Below are 21,126 nucleotides of genomic sequence, written 5' to 3' on the forward strand. Positions count from 1 at the left end.
CTGGAGTTGAAGCCAGAATGGCCTCAGGCTGCTGCTGCTCTGCTTTTGGACACTTGTCCCTCTCAAGATCTTCTCTCAACTCTTTTCTCTGGAGGGGACTTCAAGTTTTCTCTAAGGGGGAGACTCCCTTTCTTGATTCAAGCTGACATTACAAAGACTCCTCCTGGAGGACATTGAACCCAGAGTTCAAACAGCCTACTCCTTCCTTTTCTCCTTTCATCCCCTACCCCTTCATTTCCTGAGCTCAGAGAGAATCTAGCCCGAGGATTACCCTTTGCCATCATTCCTATGGGCTCCTCAGGCATATCATTTGTGCAGCTGCATTCTCCACTTAATGGCCTTGACAAATTTCCCACTGCAGCCGCAGGTCTGAGGCACATCACTGTCACTCCAGGCAACATACTTTCCACATGGGACAAGGAGCTGAGTTCCTGCTTCCTCCACTTCTAATTTAGAATCCCTCTCAGTGCTGGTATTTCTACTTACAGCGAGGGAGGGGGATCTGTGGGCCCTGGGCTTCTGACTTTCAGCTCTCTTTTTCAGGGTGTGTGGTTCATGAGTGATTACAACCCACTCACCTTGCCTATCTCCCCTACCTTTCTCTGTCTCTCAGGGCACAGTATAGGAATGCACTTCTAGGAGCAGGTGTGATTTTGTGGAAGAAATGTGTAGGTGGGTGAGAGGGTGTGCATTGTAATGTATGAGGGAGGGTGTGCATTTGTGCAAATTCTAAATGTGACTGACGCCTTGTGGGTGGATGGGGAGAAAGTGTGTGTGTGTGTGTGACTGGAGGAGGTTGACTGCCTGAGCAAATGTATGCCTGCAAAAGCTCCCTTCTTTCCATAAATGCGTTGCTTGGAAGGAAACTAATCAAATCAACAGGAAATGTCTTTGACCTAATGCAGGAGCAGCTGTCCCAGGAGTTCCTGTCCTCTGAATAAAACCAGAGAGAGTCACCCATATCTATCCCAGGGGAGTAACAAAGGGTTGCAGGGGTAGAGGAGGGCCAGTGGCAACTCCTTCTTAAGGACAGATCTAGGTTAAGTCATGACATCTTCGTACGCTGGTAAATTAAATCTGCCTACCCTCTTCCTTTATTTTTTTTTAATTTTTATTTTGTTTGTGGTACTGGAGATGGAACCCAGACTCCCTGCCTTATATGACTCAAAACTGATCAAGGAGGCCAAAGACTCAGAGAAGACAAACCTGGAAATTGAAAACAAAAACCAAAAAGACATTGCAGGACACCCTGACGCCAACTTCCAGGAAGCAGCTGCTTTAGCTTTTGTAGATTCAAGGCCTTCCCTTCCTCTGGAAGGGAACTAAGGTGAGCCTTAGGGTCGTGGCAGTCTCACTGACCTGCCTTGAGTGGACTGTAGGTTCCACTCAAGGAATGAGGCCAACCACAGACTATGTTCTTTTTCATTGTAGCAAAGGCAGAGAATATTTGCCTTTGGGGCTTGCAGGAAAAATTACCTAAGTTGTGATTCTAAGGGTGCTGGAAATTTTTGCTGTGCCCAGTAAACATGCCCTCCTGAAATTCCTAAGCCAGAGAGGAGGAAACTCATTGTCCTATGGTGAAGGAGACAAATAACATTCCCAGGGGGAGACCACACTTTGGCTTAGAGTCACAGGGGAACTTCCAAATGATCAGATTTCTTCCCAAAAGCAAATTTAGGAATAGGAAGACAACAATAAGTTTGGGATTTCTGAAAGGACAAAGGTGTCCAAATGTGTAGAAGAAAAATGATTCTCTACAAAATTTCACCTGGAGATGAACCTGAGAGGAAGAGTTTCTTGTCTGACTGTGTGTGTGTGTGTGTGTGTGTGTGTGTAAGAGGGAGGGGAATGCCTTCTATTTAGTTGTATTTATCTATTTAACCCTCTTTAATTACTGCCTGGTAGGTAGGAATTTTCCACCTTTATTTTTATAATCTATTATTGTTGTCATGGTGGTGGTTATTACTATTATTTTTTGGTGCTGGGGATTGAACTCAGGACCCACACATACTAGGCAAGTTCTATACCACTGAATTATGCCCTGAGACCCCCTTGGCTCTGTTTTTAAAACTTTAAATAAATAAATTTTTAAGTTTTATGTTACTGGGAATTGAACCAAGCAGAACTGTACCACTGAGCTACATTCCTGGCTCTTTTTTTACATTTTTGAGATGGGGTCTCATTAAATTGCCCAGGCTGGCTTTGAACTTGTGATTCTCCTGTCTCAGTTTCCTTAGTTGCTGGGATTACAAGTGTGCACCACCTTGCCTGACTTATTCTTTTTAACCTTTTTTATTATAGAATGCTTCAAACATATACACACATAGAGAAAATAGTATAATGAATTCTCTGCTTCATGAATATTTTAGCCAATTGTGTTTAATTATCCTATTTGGTTGTTTTGCTTGACTATTTAGGAGTACTGGGGACTGAACCTCGGGGCCCTCTACCGCTAAGCTATATCCACAGTTCTTTTTATTTTATTTTATATATTTTTAGTTGTAGATGAACACAATATCTTTATTTTGTTTATTTTTATGTGGTGCTGAGGATGGAACCCAGTGCCTCACACGTGCTAGGTAAGTGCTCTACCACTGAGCACAACTCCAGCCCTTCCCTCTTTTTTTTTTTTTTTTAGTGGAGATTGAACTCAGGGAATCGCACATTCTTCTTCCTCTTCTTATTCTTTTTTTTTTTTTTTTTTTTTTTTTTTTGAGATAGGATCTCACTAAATTGCCCAGTTGGGATCCTCCTACCTCAGCCTCCAGACCAGCTAAGATTACAGGTGTGCGCCACCATTTCTGGTTGCACTGGATGCTTTCTTTTTCTTTCCTTTTTTTTTTTTTTTTTTTTTTTTTTTTTGAGGGGGTGGGGTGGGGTACCGGGGATTGAACTCTGGGGTACTCAACCACTGAGCCACATCCCAGCCCTATTTTGTATTTTATTTAGAGACAGGGTCTCACTGAGTTGCTTAGCGCCTCACCATTGCTGCGGCTGGCTTTGAACTCGTGAGCCTCCTGCCTCAGCCTCCCGAGCCGCTGAAATTACAGGCGTGCGCCACAGTAGCTTTCTTTAGACCCTTTTCATGGTTACCTTCTTACTCGCCATAAAACAGTGGGGAGGTCACACTGGTGTGAGTGGTTTCTGTGCACTGTCTGGGCGCTGGTGCTGTTGTATAAGATGTGGCTCTGCAAGTTAGTTCGCCCAAAGGGACGGCTGAGGAATCTTTCGCCTATGCCACCAGTGCTGTTGTTCAGAAGGGCCGGACCTGCGGTACCTCCAAAGAACGTGTGTTCGGAGAGTCGGTTTACGGCTTCAGGATAAAACACCGCAAGCGGTGCCTTAGCGCTCCAGCAGCTTCGAGTTCAGTTGCAGCGACGCTGAGCAGGCAACCCCGGAATGCTCCGAGTCAAGCTTCGGAGCAGCGGGCGGGGCTGAGCTGCGGAAACTAAAACCTAGCGGTGGCGGAAGCGCGGCCCTGCGGACCAATATGGCGGCGCCCAGGCGGGACTCGAGCTAGTAGGTAGCGGGGACTGGAGGGACTAACTTCAGGTGACTTGGAGCAGAGAACCCAAGGGCCGCGTATTCGATGCCTCGGTCCTAACCCACCTGAGGGTCTTTGATCTGCAGGGGAGCGGCTGCTACCTATTCGGTATATAGATCTCAGTCATGGCCCTTCATCAACCGGCAGCTTGGTGCTTTATGATGGCTGACGCGGGTAGTCCAGGACACTTAGCTAGAGCCAGATTTGGGGGGTTCCTGGCGCTGGACGATGGGCAGTGAAGTAAGAGGCGACCCGAGAAAACTACGTAGTCCATTGTTAGCGCTAGGAATCATCTTACTGTAGTTCAAGGTGTTATGGCTTCTATCACAAATTGGTTCTGGATAAAAGCAGCCCTGGAGTTTGTGGGGAAGTATTTTTGTGACTTTACTTAGAACTAAAAAATTGCTAGCTTTTACCGAGGTTTATTTATGTGAATAACATATTGTGATAGGCTCTTTGTGTACAGTCATTTGAATCTGCAAAATTCCTATTCTGTAGAACCTGTCATTATACACATTTTACAGTTTTGGAAATTGGACATGGAATAGCTTAAATAACTCATACAGCTAGTAAGTAATGGAGCTGGTATTTGACTTCTAGCTTATTGTTTCCAATGCTGATGCCCATAACTACTCTGACTCTGCAAAGTGCATTATGACCTACCTCAATATCCAACCCTATTTTTAACATTTAGGGATCTTTCCCCACTCTGAAATTCTGTAGCACTAATTTTCTACATAATTCATTTAGTCACTGGGATGTGCTGCTTTTTTAATGTATTCGTGTTTACCACATCCTCAGTGGCACTGTATGGAGACAGTTTTACTTGTTACAACTGGGAGAGGAGTGTGGGTAAAAGCCAGGAATGCCCCTAAACATCCTGTACAGGACATCCTTCCACAAGAAATTATTGGATAGTAAAGGTCAATTGTCTGTATTGAGACTTTAGTGTAATTCCAGCTTTTGTTCTTCAGGAATTTCTTTATAGTGCTCCTCTTTCTCCCACACTGTTCCAGAATTCCACTAAAGTACCTCAAGTGCTGGGCAGCAGAACATAATATAGCATGGATTGATACTCTGGAATTGAATCCTAGTCCTGTCATTTACTACTTCTGAGACCTTGGGCAAATGTCTTAACTTCTCAGCACCCCTCTTTTCTAAGCTATTAAATGTGAATAACAGATTTAACCTACCTCATGTGGTGGTTGTGAGAATTAAATAAGTGAATGTGAAAGAAGCACTAAAACCAATATGTGGCATATATACTAAGTGCCCAATAAATGTTAACTATTATAATAATAATGATAGTTTATAGTTATTGGCAGCTAATATGGGAGTTCTAAAATAGTTTACCAACTTGTTTTTGTTTTTGATATGCTGAGACTGACCCTTGGTCCTCACTCACATAAGCACTCTACATTGAGCTACATTCTCAGTCCTACAGACATATTTGATCAGCCCCAAGACTTTTTTTGTTTGTTTGTTTGTTTTTAATTCAGTGGGTCTTACTGTGTGGCCTAGGCTGGCATTGAATTTAGGATCCTTCACCACATCCTCCCAAGTAACTAAGTACAGACATGCACCACTGTGTCTGGCTTAATTTTTTTTTTTTTTTTTTTTTTTTTTCCTTTTTGATACTGGGGGAGGGGGTTCTTTGATCTGTAGGGGAAGAACTGCTATCTATTCTGTATATAGATCTCAGGGATACTCTACCACTGAACTACATTCCCAACCCTTTTTATTTTGCTACAGGATCTCATTAAATTGCCCAGGCTGACCTTGAATTTGTAATCCTTCCTAAACTTCCTAGGATTACAGGTGTGTATACCACTTTGGGTGACTTTGTTTTTTAATTGAGGTCTAATTCAAGCACCATAAAATTAACCATTTAAAAGTATACAGTTGAGTGGTTTTTAGTATATCCACAAGGTTTCAACCAATACTTTTTACTATCTAATTAGAGAATATTTTCCTTATCTCAGAAGTTGCATACCTGTTAGCAATCAATTTTCTTTTCCTCCAACTCTCCTAGCCCCTGACAACCACTAATCTTTCCATCTCTATGCATTTACCTATTTTAAGCATTTTATATAAACAATCATGTAAGGTCCTTTGTGACTGGCTTCTTTTACTTAGCATGTTTTCATGGTTTACACATGTTTTAGTATGTATCAGAACTTCATTCCTTTTTATAGACAAATTTTATTTCATTGTTTATACATACCACATTTTGCTGATCCATTTATGAGTTGATGGACATTTGTGTTTCTACTTTTTAGTTATTAGGAATAATGCTGTTCTGAACATTCGTGTACATTTTTTTGTGAACATATGTTTTCATTTTTCTTGGGTGTATACCAAGGAGTCGAATTGCTGTGTCATATGGTAGCTCTATGTTTAACTTTTTGAGAGACGGCCAAACTGTTTTCCACAGAGACTGCACCACTTTTCATTCCCACCAAGAATAAATGAAGGTGCCAATTTTTCCACATCCTAGCCAACACTTGTTATTTTTTATTTTCCTTTTTCCTTTTTTTTTTTAATTATAGCCTCCCTAGTGGGTGTGAAGTTTTGTGTTTTCTTTCTTTCTCTCTCTCTCTCTTTTTTTTTTTTTTTTCCCTTTCTTTGCTGCTGGGGATTGAACCTAGGACCTCACACTGCATATATAAGCCCAGCATTCTGCCATTGACCCACATACTTCCAATCCTCATTGTGGTTTTGGTTTTTGAGGGATTTTTTTTGTTTTTCTTTGAGATAGGGTCTTTTTTTGTTGTTTTGGTACTGGGAATTGAACCTAGGGGTGCTTAACCACTGAGCCACATCCCCAGCCCCCTCTTTTTCTTTTTTTAACGTGGTGCTGAGGATCAAACCCAGGGCCTCATGCATGCTACGCAAGTGCTCTACACTGAGCTACAACCCCAACCCCAGCCCTTTTTTATATTTTACTTAGAGACAGGGTCTTGCTGAGTTGCTCAGGGCCTTCCTAAGTTGCTGAAGCTGGCTTTGAACTCACCATCCTCCTGCCTAAGCCTCCTGAGCTGCTGGGATTACAAGTGTACACCACCGAGCCTGGTAAGATAGGGTCTTGCTATGTTGCCCCGGCTGATATCAAACTCTTGAGCTCAAGCAATCTTTCTGCCTTAGCCTCCAGGTAGCTGGAATTACAGACACACCCCCTCCATCCAGGCTATGTGAGTTTTTTTTTTTGTTTTTTTTTTTTTAGTTGTAGAGGGACACAGTACCTTTATTTATTTCATTTATTTTTTTGTGGTGCTGAGGACCAAACCCAGTGCCTCACATGTGCTATATATAAGTGCTCTACCACTGAATTACAACTCCAGCCCCAGCCATGTGGTTTTGATTTTTATTTCCATGTTTACTAATCATGAACATTTTTTTCATGTTCTTACTGGCCATTTGTGCATCTTCTCTGGTGAAACGTCTCTTGAAAACCTCAGTTCATTTGTGTGTATGTGTTACCAGGGATTGTCCCCAGAGTTCCTCTACCACTGAACTACATCCCCAGCTCTCTTGTTTTTGTTTTTGTTTTTTTGAGACAGGGTCTTACTAAGTTGCTGAGGCTGGCCTCCAACTTACCATCCTCTTGCCTAAGCTTCCAGAGTCACTGGATTACAGGCATATGTCACCACACCCAGCTCCTCTGTTACTTTCAAATTGGGTCTTTTAATTGTTGAGTTTTTTTTTTTTTTTTTTTAATTCTTTTTTTTTTATTGTAAACAAATGGGATACATGTTGTGTCTCTATTTGTACGTGGAGTCAAGGCATATCATTTGTGTAATCATAAATTTACATAGGGTAATGTTGTTTGATTCATTCTGTTATTTTTTTTTTTCCCTTTTAATTGATGAGTTTTAAGAGTACTTTAGTGGACTGGGGAGATAGCTCAGTTGGTAGAGTGTTTGCCTGGCAAGCACAAGGCCCTGGGTTCAATCCCCACCACTGCAAAAAAAAAAAAAAAAAAAAGAGTACTTTAAATATTTTGTATCCAAATCCTTCATCAGTTAATATGATTTGCAAATATTTTCTCCCTTTCTGTAGATTATCTTGATGATGACATTTGATGCACTTAAGTTTTTACTTTTGGTGAAATACAATTTATCTGTCTTTTCTTTGGTTGCTTTTTGTGTTATATCTGGGAAACTGTTGCCTAATCTAAAGACAGGAATTTACACTATGTTTTTTTCTAACAGTTTTATAATTTTAGCTCTTATATTTGGCTCCTTTATCTATTTTGAGTTAGTTTTATATATATATATATAAATATATATATATATAAATATATATATAAAAAAAATATATATATAAAAATATATATAAAAAAAAATATATATATATATAATATGAGATAAAGTAGGGTATCTAACATTATTCTTTCATATATGGTATCTAGTTTATTAGTGCCATTTGTTGAAAATACTATTTTTCCCCATTTAAAAAATCTCATACTTATTGAAAATAAGTTGACCATGGATAATAGAATTTCATTGGTTTATATGTCTGAGTAAGTACAGTCTTTTTAAAGAAAATTTTTTTTGTAGATGAACAGCATGATTTTATTTTACTTATTTTTACGTGGTGCTAAGGCACGTGCTAGGCACGTGCTCTGCCACTGAGCTACAGTCCCAGGGCAGTAGTACAGTCTTGATAAAAATAGCTTTGTATAAGTTTTGATATTGGGAAATGTGAGTCTTCCAACTTTGTTTTTTTCAAGATTTTTCAGGCTTGTCTGGGTCTCTTACATTACCATATGATTTTTTTTTTAACCATATGATTTTTTAATTTTTAAAAAATTTTTAAATTTTTTAAATTTGGGGGGAGGTTGTTGATGAACCTTTGTTTTACTCATTTATTTATATGTGGTGCTGAGGAGTGAACCCAGTGCCTCACAAATGCTAGGCAAGCGCTCTATCACTGAGCCACAACCCCAGCTCCTTTCCATAGGATTTTAAATTTTTTAAATTTTTTATTTTTTTTGTGGTGCTGGGGATTGAACCCAGGGCCTTGGGCTTGCAAGGCAAGCACTCTACCAACTGCGCTATATCCCCAGCCCTGATTTAAAAATAACATATTTTTAGTTAAACATGGGCACAATACCTTTATTTTTTTTTTTTTTTAGTTTTTTTGTTTGTTTGTTTGTTTGTTTTTTTAATCTGGTGCTGATGATCGAACCCAGTGCCTCACATGTGCTAGACAAACACTTTACCACTGAGCCACAACCCCAGCCTTCCATATGAATTTTAAGATTAACTTTCCAATTTCGTAAAAACAGGCATCTGGAATTTTGATCAGAATTACATTGAGTCTGTAGATTTGGAAAGTATTTCCATTTTAATAGTATTAAGTCTTCTAATTTGTGAGAACAGGATGTTTTATTTAGGTCTTCTGTCATTCAACAACCCCCTCCATCCCCCCAGTGGAGATTAAACCCGTGGCATTATTCACACATGCTAGGCAAGCATTTTACAGCTGAGCTATATCTGCAGCCCTTTAAGACTTTTTTTTTTTTTGAGAAAGAGTCTCACTAAATTGTGATTCTCCTGCCTCAGCCTCCTGAGTAGCTGGAATTACAGGTGTGCACCACCAGGCATGAACGACTATACAATGTTTATAGTTTTTCAGTGGGCAGATCTCATACTTTGGTTAAATATATTCTGACATATTTTATTCTTTTTGATGCTCTTGTAAATGAATTGTTTTCTTAATTTCACTTTCTGGTTGTTTGTTGCCCGTGTATAGACATTCAAATTATTTTTTTAAATTTTTTTAGTTGTAGAAGAACACAATACCTTTGTTTTATTTATTTATTTATTGTTTTATGTGGTGCTGAGGATCAACCCCAGTGCCCCACATGTGTCAGGCAGGCGCTTTACCACTAAGCTACAACCCCATCCCCTCAAATGACTTTTATATGTTGGTTTTCTACAGCCCATGTTTTTAATAATTTGAATACCTTTAGTTCAGACATGTTCTTTCCAGTTTGATATAGAATCACTTCTCCCTGTTATGACATATTTATCTGCCTGGCTTCTATGGCATTTTTCTCAGATCTCCTGTTGATTGTTCTTGAAAATTCTTACCTACATATTGTGAACAGCCTGAATTAGTTGCAAATATTTTTGCTAAGCTGATGACATCAGGGAGGACTGAATAGGGAAGGAATGGCAATAAGATATGAATGAGGAAGAGTGAGTTCACATGAACTCATAGAAAAAGGGGGTCCTCCCTGATGCATAGTAGTGAGAACCAGGGTTTATTTGCCGAGGACTCATCATCTTTACTGTTCTTAAGGGTGAGGACAAATCTTCACACAGAAGTAATACTGGAAAGAGTCAAACCCAGGAAGCATCTGGAGTGTCAAGATGCTGTCCAGACCAAAGCCAGGGGAGTCAGAGGTGGACCTGTTGCATTTCCAGAGTCAGTTTCTTGCAGCTGGTGCAGCCCCAGCAGTGCAGTTGGTGAAGAAAGGAAGTAGGAAAGGTGGTGATGCTAACCCAGACCAGCCTCCACTGCAGGATCATCGAGATGTGGTGATGCTGAATGGTGAGTGCCTGCAGTTGTATGTTTGAGAATGAAAGGGGACAGCCTCAAGCTCCCCTACTTCATCCTGAGGTGGGTTCTGCATCATCATCATCATCATTTGGTACTGGGGATTGAACCAAGGGTTGCTTTCCCACTGAGCTCCATCCCCAGCCTCCTTTTTATTTTTTATTTTGAAACAGGGTCTTGCTAGGTTTTGCGTAGATCCTTGCTAGGTTGCTGAAATTGGCCTCGAATTTGCGATCCTCCTGTCAGCCTCCCAAATCACGGGGATTACAACCACATGTGGCCCCATCATTATTTTTTAAAAATATTTTTTCAGATATTTTCATCTAAATTAATGAGAAAAATTGGCCTATTCCTTTTCTTTCTTATAATCTCTTTATGGATTAAAAAAAAATCCTTATGGAGTTTTTTGTTTTTTTTTATAAGATATTGATGAACCTTTACTTTATTCATTTATTTATATGGGTTGCTGAGAATTGAACCCAGTGCTTCACACATGCAAGGCAAATGCTCCATCACTGATCAACAACCCCAGCCCCTTGTTTCTTTTTTTTTTTTTTACAGTGCTGGGGATCAAACCCACGGCCTTGTGCTTGCAAGACGAGCACTCCACCAACTGAGCTATCTCCCCAGCCCATGTTTCTTATTTTTTAAATGAAAAAAAAATTTTTTAAATATTTTAGGGTTGGGGAGATAACTCAGTTGGTAGAGTGCGCTTGCCTCACAAGAACAAGGCCCTGGGTTCAATCCCTGGCACTGCAAAAAAAAAAATAATAATAAAAATAAAAAATATATATTTTTAATTGGGGCTGGGGTTATGGCTCAGTGGTAGAGCTCTTAAATAAATGAATAAAATAAGAGTCTATCAACATCTATATAGAACATTGAAGAATGAAATTGAAGAAGACCTTAGAAGATGAAAACATTGAAAAAAATTAAAAACACATTTTTGTTTTTAGTTGTAGATGGACATAATACCTTTGTTTATCTATTTTTATGTAGTGCTAAGGCTCAAACTCAGTGCCTCACGTGTGCTAGGCAAGTGCTCTACCACTGATATACAACTCCAGCCCTTGTTTTTTATTTTTACTTTGAGATAAGTTCTCACTAAGTTGCTGAGGTTAGCCTCTTAACTCATGGTCCTCCTGCCTCAACCATCTGAGTCACTGGGGTTATAAGTGTGTGCCACCACACATGGCTGTGCCCCATCATTATTTCAGACACTGCATATCCTCTGCTGCTTAAGTCCCATTTTTTAGATGAAGAAACAGGCTCATAAAGATGAGTATCTTGGAGCTGGGGTTGTGGCTCAGTGGTAGAAAGAACACTTGACTAGCATGTGCGAGGCACTGGATTTGGTTCTCAGCACCATATATAAAAAATAAAATAAAGGTGTATCAACATCTAAAAAATTTTTTAAAATAAAAGATCAAATATCTTATTTAAGGTGACACTAGAACCAGAGCCCCATAGTAGCTGCCTCTTTTTCTTTGCTCCTACTGGCTTGGTGTCTTCCTGGGAGGGAATGGACGTCCTCACATCTGTTTGTTTGTTTGTTCATTTTAGATCTCCCAGATTTACCACCAGCTTTGGTTCCTGCTCCCCCAAAGAGAGCCAGGCCCAGCCTTGGCTGCCCCCTGCCTGAGGATGAGGACCCTGAAGAGAAGCTAAATAGGCATGATCAGCACATCACTGCTGTCTTGACCAAGATTATTGTGCGTCTCACCCTGGCTAAGTGTCTTAGGGTAGACAGAATGTTGGGGAAAAGGGGGTTTAGATTTTTGAGTGTAGGGTGCTTCAAAAAGTAGACACTTCACCTCTGCATTCAGTTTTTGGGGTGGGTTAGAATCCCTGAGATCTGATTTGAGGTGTATTCATGATCCCTCAGAGTAGGGTTCTCTTTATGCATAAGTGGGACCGGTAGGATATGCTCCAGCCTTGGGAAGTGTCTGCATCTTTGCTATTTTCTGCTTTGTTGCTGCAGGAACGAGATACAAGTTCGGTGACTGTGAATCTGCCTGTGCCCAGTGGTGTTGCTTTCCCCCCTGTATTCCATCGCTCACAAGAGAAACAGGTAGGTGGTATTTAGGTGGGTCTCGTAGTGCATCTTCTCCAGCTAGATAGTTTGTTTTTGCAGTGCTGGTAATTGAGCCCAGGGCCTCACATATGCTAGACAAGCTACATCATCCCCAACCTTTTTTATTTTGAGATAGGATCTTGCTAGACTGGCCTAACACTGTGTGTTTTTTTTTTTTTTTTTTTCTTTTGTACCAGGGATCAAAACCAGGGGTGCTTAACCTAACTAAGCTACATCCCAGCCCTTTTTATTTTTTATTTTTTTATTTTTATTTTTTATTTATTTTTATTGTAAACAAATGGGATACATGTTGTTTCTGTTTGTACATGGGGTAACAGCATACCATTTGCCTAATCATACATTTACATAGGGTAATGATGTTTGATTCATTCTGTTATTTTTTCCTTCCCCCCCACACCTCCCACCCCTCTTTTCCCTCTATACAGTCCCTCCTTCCTCCATTCTTGTCCCCCTCCCAGCCCCCATTATGTGTCATCATCCGCTTATCAGTGAGATCATTCGTCTTTTGGATTTTTGAGATTGGCTTATCTCACTTAGCATGATATTCTCCAATTTCATCCATTTGCCTGCAAATACCATAATTTTATTATTCTTCATAGCTGAGTAATATTCCATTGTATATATATACCACAGTTTTTTTATCCATTCATCAATTGAAGGACATCTAGGTTGGTTCCACAGTCTGGCTATGGTGAATTGAGCAGCTATGAACATTGATGTGGCTGAATCTCTGTAGTATGCTGATTTTAAGTCCTTTGGGTATAGGCCGAGGAGTAGGATAGCTGGGTCAAATGGTGGGTCCATTCCGAGTTTTCTAACGAATCTCCACACTGCTTTCCAGAGTGGCTGCACTAATTTGCAGCCCCACCAGCAATGTATGAGTGTACCTTTTTCCCCACATCCTCTCCAACACCTCTTGTTGCTTGTATTCTTGATAATCGTCATTCTAATTGGGGAGATGGAATCTTAGTGTAGTTTTCATTTGCATTTCTCTTATTACTAAAGATGGTGAACATTTTTTCATATGTTTGTTGATTGCTTGTAGATCTTCTTCTGTGAAGTGTCTGTTGATATCCTTAGCCCATTTGTTGATTGGGTTATTTGTATTTTTGGTGTAGAGTGTTTTGAGTTCTCTATATATTCTGGAAATTAGTGCTGTATCTGAAGTATGAGTGGCAAAGATATTCTCCCACTCTGTAGGCTCTCTCTTCACATTGCTGATAGTTTCCTTTGCTGAGAGAAAGCTATTTAGTTTGAATCTATCCCAGTTATTGATTCTTGCTTTTATTTCTTGTGCTATGGGAGTCCTGTTAAGGAAGTCTGATCCTAAGCCAACAAGTTGAAGATTTGGACCTACTTTTTTTTCTTCTATAAGATGCAGGATCTCTGGCCTGATTTCAAGGTCCTTGATCCATTGTGAGTTGATTTTTGTGCAGAGTGAGAGATAGGGGTTTAGTTTCATTCTGTTGCATATGGATTTCCAGTTTTCCCAGCACCATTTGTTGAAGAGGCTATCTTTTCTCCATTGCATATTTTTTGGCACCTTTGTCTAGTATGAGAAAATTGTATTTATTTGGGTTTGTGTCCGTGTCCTCTATTCAGTACCATTGATCTACCTGTCTATTTTGGTGCCAATACCATGCCGTTTTTGTTACTGTTGCTTTGTAGTATAGTTGAAGTTCTGGTATTGCGATACCCCCTGTTTCATTCTTCCTGCTTTAGCTATTCTGGGTTTCTTATTCTTCCAGATGAATTTCATGATTGCTTGTTCTATTTCTATAAGGTACGTCATTGGGATATTAATTGGAATTGCATTGAATCTGTATAGCACTTTTGGTAGTATGGCCATTTTGACAATATTAATTCTGCCTATCCAAGAACATGGGAGATCTTTCCATCTTCTAAGGTCTTCCTCAATTTCTTTCTTCAATGTTTTGTAGTTTTCATTGTAGAGATCTTTTACCTCTTTAGTTAGATTGATTCCCAAGTATTTTATTTTTTTTGAGGCTATTGCAAATGGAGCTGTTTTGCTCATTTCCCTTTCAGCTGTTTTGTCGCTTGCATATAAAAATGCTTTAGATTTATGCGTGTTGATTTTATAGCCTGCTATTTTGCTGAATTCATTGATGAGGTCTAGAAGTTTTCTGGAGGAGGTTTTTGGATCCTCTAAATATAGAATTATGTCATCAGCAAATAGTGACAGCTTAAGTTCCTCTTTTTTTTGGGGGGGGGGGGGTTGCTGGGGATTGAACCCAGGGCCTTGGGCTTACAAAGCAAGCACTCTACCAACCGAGCTATCTCCCCAGCCCCTTAAGTTCCTCTTTTCTTATTCGTATCCCTTTAATTTCTTTGGTTTGCCTAATTGCTCTGGCTAGAGTTTCGAGGACAATGTTGAATAGAAGTGGTAAAAGAGGACATCCCTGTCTTGTTCCCGTTTTTAAAGGGAATGGTTTCAGTTTTTCTCCATTAAGAATGATGTTGGCCATGGGCTTAGCATAAATAGCCTTTACAATGTTCAGGTATGTTCCTACTACCCCTATTTTTTCTACTGTTTTGAGCATGAAGGGGTGTTGTATTTTGTCGAACGCTTTTTCTGCGTCAGTTGAAATAGCCATATGATTCTTATCCTTAAGTCTATTGACATGATGGATTACGTTTATTGATTTATGGATGTTAAACCATCCTTGCATTCCAGGGATGAACCCCACTTGCTCGTGGTGCACAATTTTCTTAATATGTTTTTGGATACGGTTTGCCAATATTTTGTTAAGGATCTTTGCATCTATATTCATCAAGGATATTGGTCTAAAATTTTCTTTCCTTGATGTGTCTTTGCCTGTTTTGGGTATGAGGGTGATATTAGCTTCATAGAATGAGTTCAGTAGGGTACCCTCCTTTTCTATTTCCTGGAATACTTTTGAGAAGTATTGGAATGAGTTCTTCTTTGAAGGTCTTGTAGAACTCGGCTGAGAATCCGTCTGGTCCTGGGCTTTTCTTGGATGGTAGATTTTTAATGGCTTTTTCTATTTCATTGCTTGATATTGATCTGTTTAAATTGTGTATGTCCTCCTGGTTCAGTTTGGGAGGAGCACATGTCTCTAGAAATTTGTCAATGTCTTCGGTAGTTTCTATTTTGTTGGAATACAGATTTTCAAAGTAGCTTCTCATTATGTTCTGTATCTCAGTGGTGTCTGTCATGATATTTCCTTTTTCATCACGAATTTTAGTAATTTGAGTCTTCTTTCTCCTTCTCTTTGTTAGTGTGGCTAAGGGTTTGTCTATTTTGTTTACTTTCTCAAAAAACCAACTTTTTGTTTTGTCAATTTTTTGAATTGTTTCTTTTATTTCAATTTCATTGATTTCAGCTCTGATTTTAATTATTTCCTGTCTTCTACTACTTTTGCTGTTATTCCATTCTTCTTTTTCTAGGGCTTTGAGCTGTAATGTTAGGTCATTTAGTTGTTGACTTTTCATTCTTTTCTGGAATGCGCTCCATGCAGTGAATTTTCCTCTTAGTACTTACTTTCATAGTGTCCCAGAGATTTCGATACGTTGTATCATTGTTCTCATTGTCCTCTAAGAATTTTTTTTTATCTCCTCCCTGATATTTTTGTTGTCCATGTTTCCTTCAATAGCACATTATTTAGTCTCCAGGTGTTGGAGTAATTTCTGTTTTTTCTTTTGTCATTGATTTCTATTCTCAGTCCATTATGATCAGATAGAACACAAGGCAGTATCTCTATTTTTTGCATTTCCTAAGGGCTATTTTGTGGCATAACATATGGTCTATTTTTGAGAAGGTTCCATGTGCTGCTGAGACGAAAGTGAATCCTCTCGTCGATGGATGGAATATTCTATATATGTCTATTAAGTCTAGGTTATTGATTGTGTTATTGAGTTCTATGGTTGGTTTTTGTTTGGAAGATCTATCTAGTGGTGACAGTGATGTGTTAAAGTCACCCAGAATTATTGTGTTGTGGTCTATGTGATTCCTGAAATTGAGAAGGATTTGTTTGATGTACAGGGATGCACCATTGTTTGGGGCATAAATATTTAGTATCGTTATGTCTTCCTGATTTATGGTTCCCTTAAGCAGTATGAAATGTCCTTCTTTATCCCTTCTGACTAACTTTTTCTTGAAGTCCACTTTATCTGATATAAGGATGGAAACCCCCACTTTTTTTACTGAGTCCATGTGCGTGGTAGGTTTTTTCCCATCCTTTCACCTTTAGTCTGTGGATGTCTTTTTCTATGAGATGAGTCTCTTGCAGGCAGCGTATTGTTGGGTCTTTCTTTTTAATGCATTCTGCCAGTCTATGTCTTTTGATTGATGAGTTTAGGCCATTAATGTTCAGGGTTATTATTGAGATATGATTTGTATTCCCAGTCATTTGTCTTATTTTTGGTTTTTAAGTTGGCTTGGTTTCTCCTTTGAGTGGTTTTTCTCTAAGATAGTTCCTCCCTTTGCTGACCTCCATTGTTGTTTTTCATTTCCATCTCATGGAATATTTTGTGGAGAACCTTCTGTAGTGCAGGCTTTCTATTTGTAAATTCTTTTAACTTTTGTTTATCATGGAAGGATTTTATTTCATCTTCAAATCTGAAGGTTAGTTTTGCTTGGTATAGGATTCTTGGTTGGCAACCATGTTCTTTCAGAGCTTGAAATACGTTGTTCCAGGCCCTTCTAGCTTTTAGAGTCTGGGTTGAGAAGTCGGCTGCTATCCGTATTGGTCTCCGCCTATATGTAACCTGATTCTTTTCTCTCGTGGCCTTCAAAATCCTATCTTTATTTTGAATGTTAGGCATTTTCATTATAATGTGCCTTGGTGCAGATCTGTTGTGATTTTGTGCATTTGGTGTTCTGTAAGCCTCTTGTATTTGATTTTCCATTTCATTCTTCAGGTTTGGGAAATTTTCTGATATTATTTCATTGAATAGGTTGTTCGTTCCTTTGGTTTGTATCTCTGTGCCTTCCTCATCCCAGTAATTCTTAAATTTGGTCTTTTCATGATGTCCCATAGTTCTTGGAGATTCTGTTCATGATTTATTACCATCTTCTCTGTTTGGGCAATTTTATTTTCAAGATTCAATATTTTGTCTTCAATGTCTGAGGTTCTGTCTTCCAAGTGGTCTAATCTTTTCGTGATGCTTTCTATTGAGTTTTTTATTTGGTTTACTGTTTCCTTCATTTCAAGGATTTCCGTTTGGTTTTTTTTTGAGAATCTCTATCTCTTTGTTGAAATGATCTTTTGCTTCCTGCAGGTGCTCTTTTAGCTTACTGGTATTATCATTCATTGCCTGCATTTGCTCTCTTATCTCATCCTTTGCTTCGCAAATCATCTTAATCATGTATAATCTGAAGTCCTTTTCTGACATTTCTTCTATCATACTGTCATTGGATTCTATTAATATAGAATCTAGATTTGTTTGGATCATTTTCTTCCCTTGTTTTTTCATGTTGTTCTTGTATCTTCCCCTCTAGCAGTGCAGATCTTGGGTATTACATATTCCCCTCTATAGGCTTATAGTGGCCCTATAGGTTTCTTTAAGGGGAGATCAATATTAGCAGTGCCCAATTCAGACACTATGCAATCCTAGACCAAATAGCCCCTATGAGGACAATAACAAAATTGTCATAATAAACAGAATGAGTTCAAATATCATCTTCAGTAAAACAAACAAATTTGCAATAAGTTCTGCGGTTTCAAATGGAGGACAAAGAGGATGCAGAGGGATGTAGAATGTGGCTATTAATGGGATAAGAAAAGAATATACAGAAGTTCTAGATAATAGAAAGGGTGAGAGTGTAATCAAAAGAAATGAATGTTAGGGTGCCAAAAAGGGAGAGAGAGACTCTGAGGGACCAGATAAACTAAAGGAAAAGAGAGCAAGAAAAGTAAAGAAATAAAAACTTAAATTTTTTCAGTAAGGAGAAAAAAGAAAATCTACAGTATAACAGTCATATAGTAATGAAACCTCCCAGAGTTCAGTAGCCTGGTGCATGAGAGGTACCTGACAATGAGCTTCAGACCTCCAGCAGGCGTCTCAGGATGGGATTTGCCCCACCTAAAGATCGGAGCTACCGCTTCCACGATTATCCAAGATGGCCACTCTGGCTTCAAAATGTGTTGGCAAATGGGGAGCTGCAGCTCAGGGTGTGGCCATGGTCTGCAGAAGGTCCTGGAGGTGGGATGCGGTTGGTCAGGCAGGGGTCCTGGAGGTCGGGTGTGTTTGGTGTGGTTGTGGGATCCTGGAGGCCAGGTGCAATCAGTCGGTCTGGGGTCCCGGTGCTAGGGTGCAGTCAGTTGGTCTGGGGGTCCTGGCGGCAGGGAGCAGTCAGTTGATGTGAGGGCCCCAGAGGCAGGAAGTGATCGGTCGGGCTGAGGGATCCTGGAGATGGGGTTCAGTCAGTCTGGCCAGGGGTCCTACGGGGCCTGGCTGTTGTCTCAAAATGGCAGCAGCCACGTGTAATCAAACCTGCAGGTACTGTAACAGTGAACTTCCAGGCAACAGCAGGCAGCTGGTGCTCTACTGGCGGTCAGTGATCAGTTTGCTGACTGTTGTCAGACGATCGGGCGGTGAACCTCGTGCGTTGGGTGATAGATAGGTGTAAGGCAGGCGATGGACAGGTGAGAGGCAGGCAAATGGCAGATGATAGGTGCCTGACAATGAACAATCAAGAAACAGATATCTTCTGCTTGAAACCGGAGTTACAGAGCAATAAGGAATGCAGTCTCCCTGTAGTCCGCCATTTTGGATCTGGAAGGCTAGTTTTTATTTTGAGATAAGGTCTTGTTAAGTAGCTGAGGCTGACTTTGAACTTGTGATCCTCCTTTAGCCTCCCAAACCTGTGGGATTACAAGCTTGTGCCACCACGCCCAGTTGGCCTTAAATTTTTTGTTGCGGATGGTACTAGGGGGTACCAGGGATTGAACTCAGGAGCACTCAACCACTGAGCCATATACCCAGCCCTGTTTTGGTCTCACTGAGTAGCTTAGCACCTTGCCATTGCTGAGGCTGACTTTGAAATTAGGAACCTCCTATCTCAACCTCCTGAGCCGCCGGAATTACAGGTGTGCACCACAGCATCTGTCTGGCTTCAAATTTTGGATCCTCCTGCGTCAGCCTCCTCAGTTGCCGGGATTACAGGCATTCACCCCTACTGTGCATGGTGTATTGCTTTTTTTTTTTTTTTTTTTTTTTTCAAGTATTGGGCATTGAACCCAGGGCAGTTTACCACTAAGCTGCACTCCCAACCATTTTTATTTTTTATTTTGAGACAAGGGTCTTGCTAAGTTGCTGAGGGTTTTGCTAAATTACTGAGGCTAGCCTCAAACTTGTGGTCCTCCTGCCTTAGCATACTGAGTGTCTGGGATTATAGGCGTGTGTCACTGAGCCTGACAACTTATTCCAATTTTGAAGCAACACCATACCAAGCACTTCATACACCTTACCTCATTTAATTCTTGTGATGACCACATGAAGTAGGTATCATTATCCCATTTTTCAGATCATCAGACTGAGACCTCCAAAGAGATCAATAACTTGTCCAATACCACACAGATCTAATGGTTGGAGGATTCAGAACCTCAACTCAAGTGTATCAGATTTCAAGACCTATGCTTCTACAGAACTTACTTTTTCTGAGTACTACAGTTGTGCCCCTAGAGATTGAGTAAAATCTGTTTTATCTCTTTGTTCCAGAGACCTTGGCATGTGGAGTTGTGATAGAGTAGATAATGAGTATTAGTAACCTGAGTTTTCTTTTTTCTCCACAGGGGAAGCTGGTAATATCTGGTAAGAGAAGTATCTTTGCCCAGGAGATTGCAGCCAGGAGAGTGTCTGAAAGTAGGGTTTTATCAGCTGGGGAAGTTGTGCCCAACCTGGACCCACCAGAGAGTAAGCTGGAGCTAAAGGTGCTCAGGCTTGGCCTTTTCAGAAGACATGATCATGAGGTCTTTGGGGATATACATCTTCTCTGTGCCAAGTAGCGGGTGTATTTGAGCCATCTCAAGAGAAAGTCATCCCATGTCTCTACTTAGAGTACTAAGTATGGGAGACCTGAGTCTACTTTGGGTCTTAGGTATAGGGAGTGGGTAGGCTATTAGAAAGGCAGCAGGGTAGAAATGTCTGGTAGAGGATGTAAAAGAAAGATATGAGCCAAATTTCTTTCTCTCCTCCTGCCGCTCTTTCTCTCTCTCTCTCTCTCTCTCTCTCTTTTTTTGTCATGCTGGAAATAGAACCCAGGGCCTAGTGCATGCTAGGCAAGAATTCTACAACTGAGCTACACACCAGCCTATGAATGTCTATTAATCATGTGAATTACTAGTAGAAGAGCATAGGGCAGGCCCCTGGTGGTAGATGGTTACCTTGACATCCTAGTGCAGAGTCAAAAACTAGATGTTTCCAAGGGAAATCTTTTCATATAAGTCTTAGGGGAAGAGGGAGCAGAAAATCCAACCCCCTATTCCCAGATTGCCTGGAGTCCTGTGTCAGACTCAGTATACTCTCCATTCTGCTTAGGAAAACTTCTGGGTCTTCATCGTTCTCCAGAGCTAATAGGCCTATTAAAGAGAGCCACAAGGTCCACTGAGCCAGGAGAATAGGGCAGTGAAACTGATAATACATTTCTTCCAGGTGCTGTGGCCTGTGAGGCACCCACTCCTAGGGACCAGGGTGACCAGATTCTGGGGAGCAGCCACAGCTTTCAGGGACCCCATCTGATCACAGGGAAGGGGCTCAGAGGCCAGGAGGCTGAACAAGAAGTCCAGACCATCCACAAAGAGAATATAGCAAGACTGCAAGCCATGGATCCTGAGGAGATTCTGCAGGAGCAACAGCGATTGCTGACTCAACTTGGTATGGGTGCCAGGCTTTCTAGCTGGGAGGGCCTGCCACTTATTAAGGAAGGCCTATTGTG

At 40.4% G+C, this 21,126-nt stretch overlaps 1 protein-coding gene across 1 annotated transcript in view; it reads left to right on the top strand.

Moving 5' to 3' along the window:
* The first annotated feature begins 3,501 nt into the window (after positions 1–3,501).
* Positions 3,502–21,126, top strand: part of Rpap1 (RNA polymerase II associated protein 1) — a 32,082-nt gene continuing 14,457 nt past the window's right edge. Inside the window, 6 exon segments of the mRNA XM_047541878.1 lie at positions 3,502–3,519; positions 9,854–10,105; positions 11,675–11,823; positions 12,093–12,182; positions 19,985–20,105; positions 20,844–21,065. Of these exon segments, the coding sequence (XP_047397834.1) occupies positions 9,925–10,105; positions 11,675–11,823; positions 12,093–12,182; positions 19,985–20,105; positions 20,844–21,065 (763 nt within the window). The 5' untranslated portion in view covers positions 3,502–3,519; positions 9,854–9,924.

Source organism: Sciurus carolinensis, chromosome 2 (assembly GCF_902686445.1).
Source record: "Sciurus carolinensis chromosome 2, mSciCar1.2, whole genome shotgun sequence".
Taxonomy (NCBI): Eukaryota; Metazoa; Chordata; class Mammalia; order Rodentia; family Sciuridae; genus Sciurus; species Sciurus carolinensis.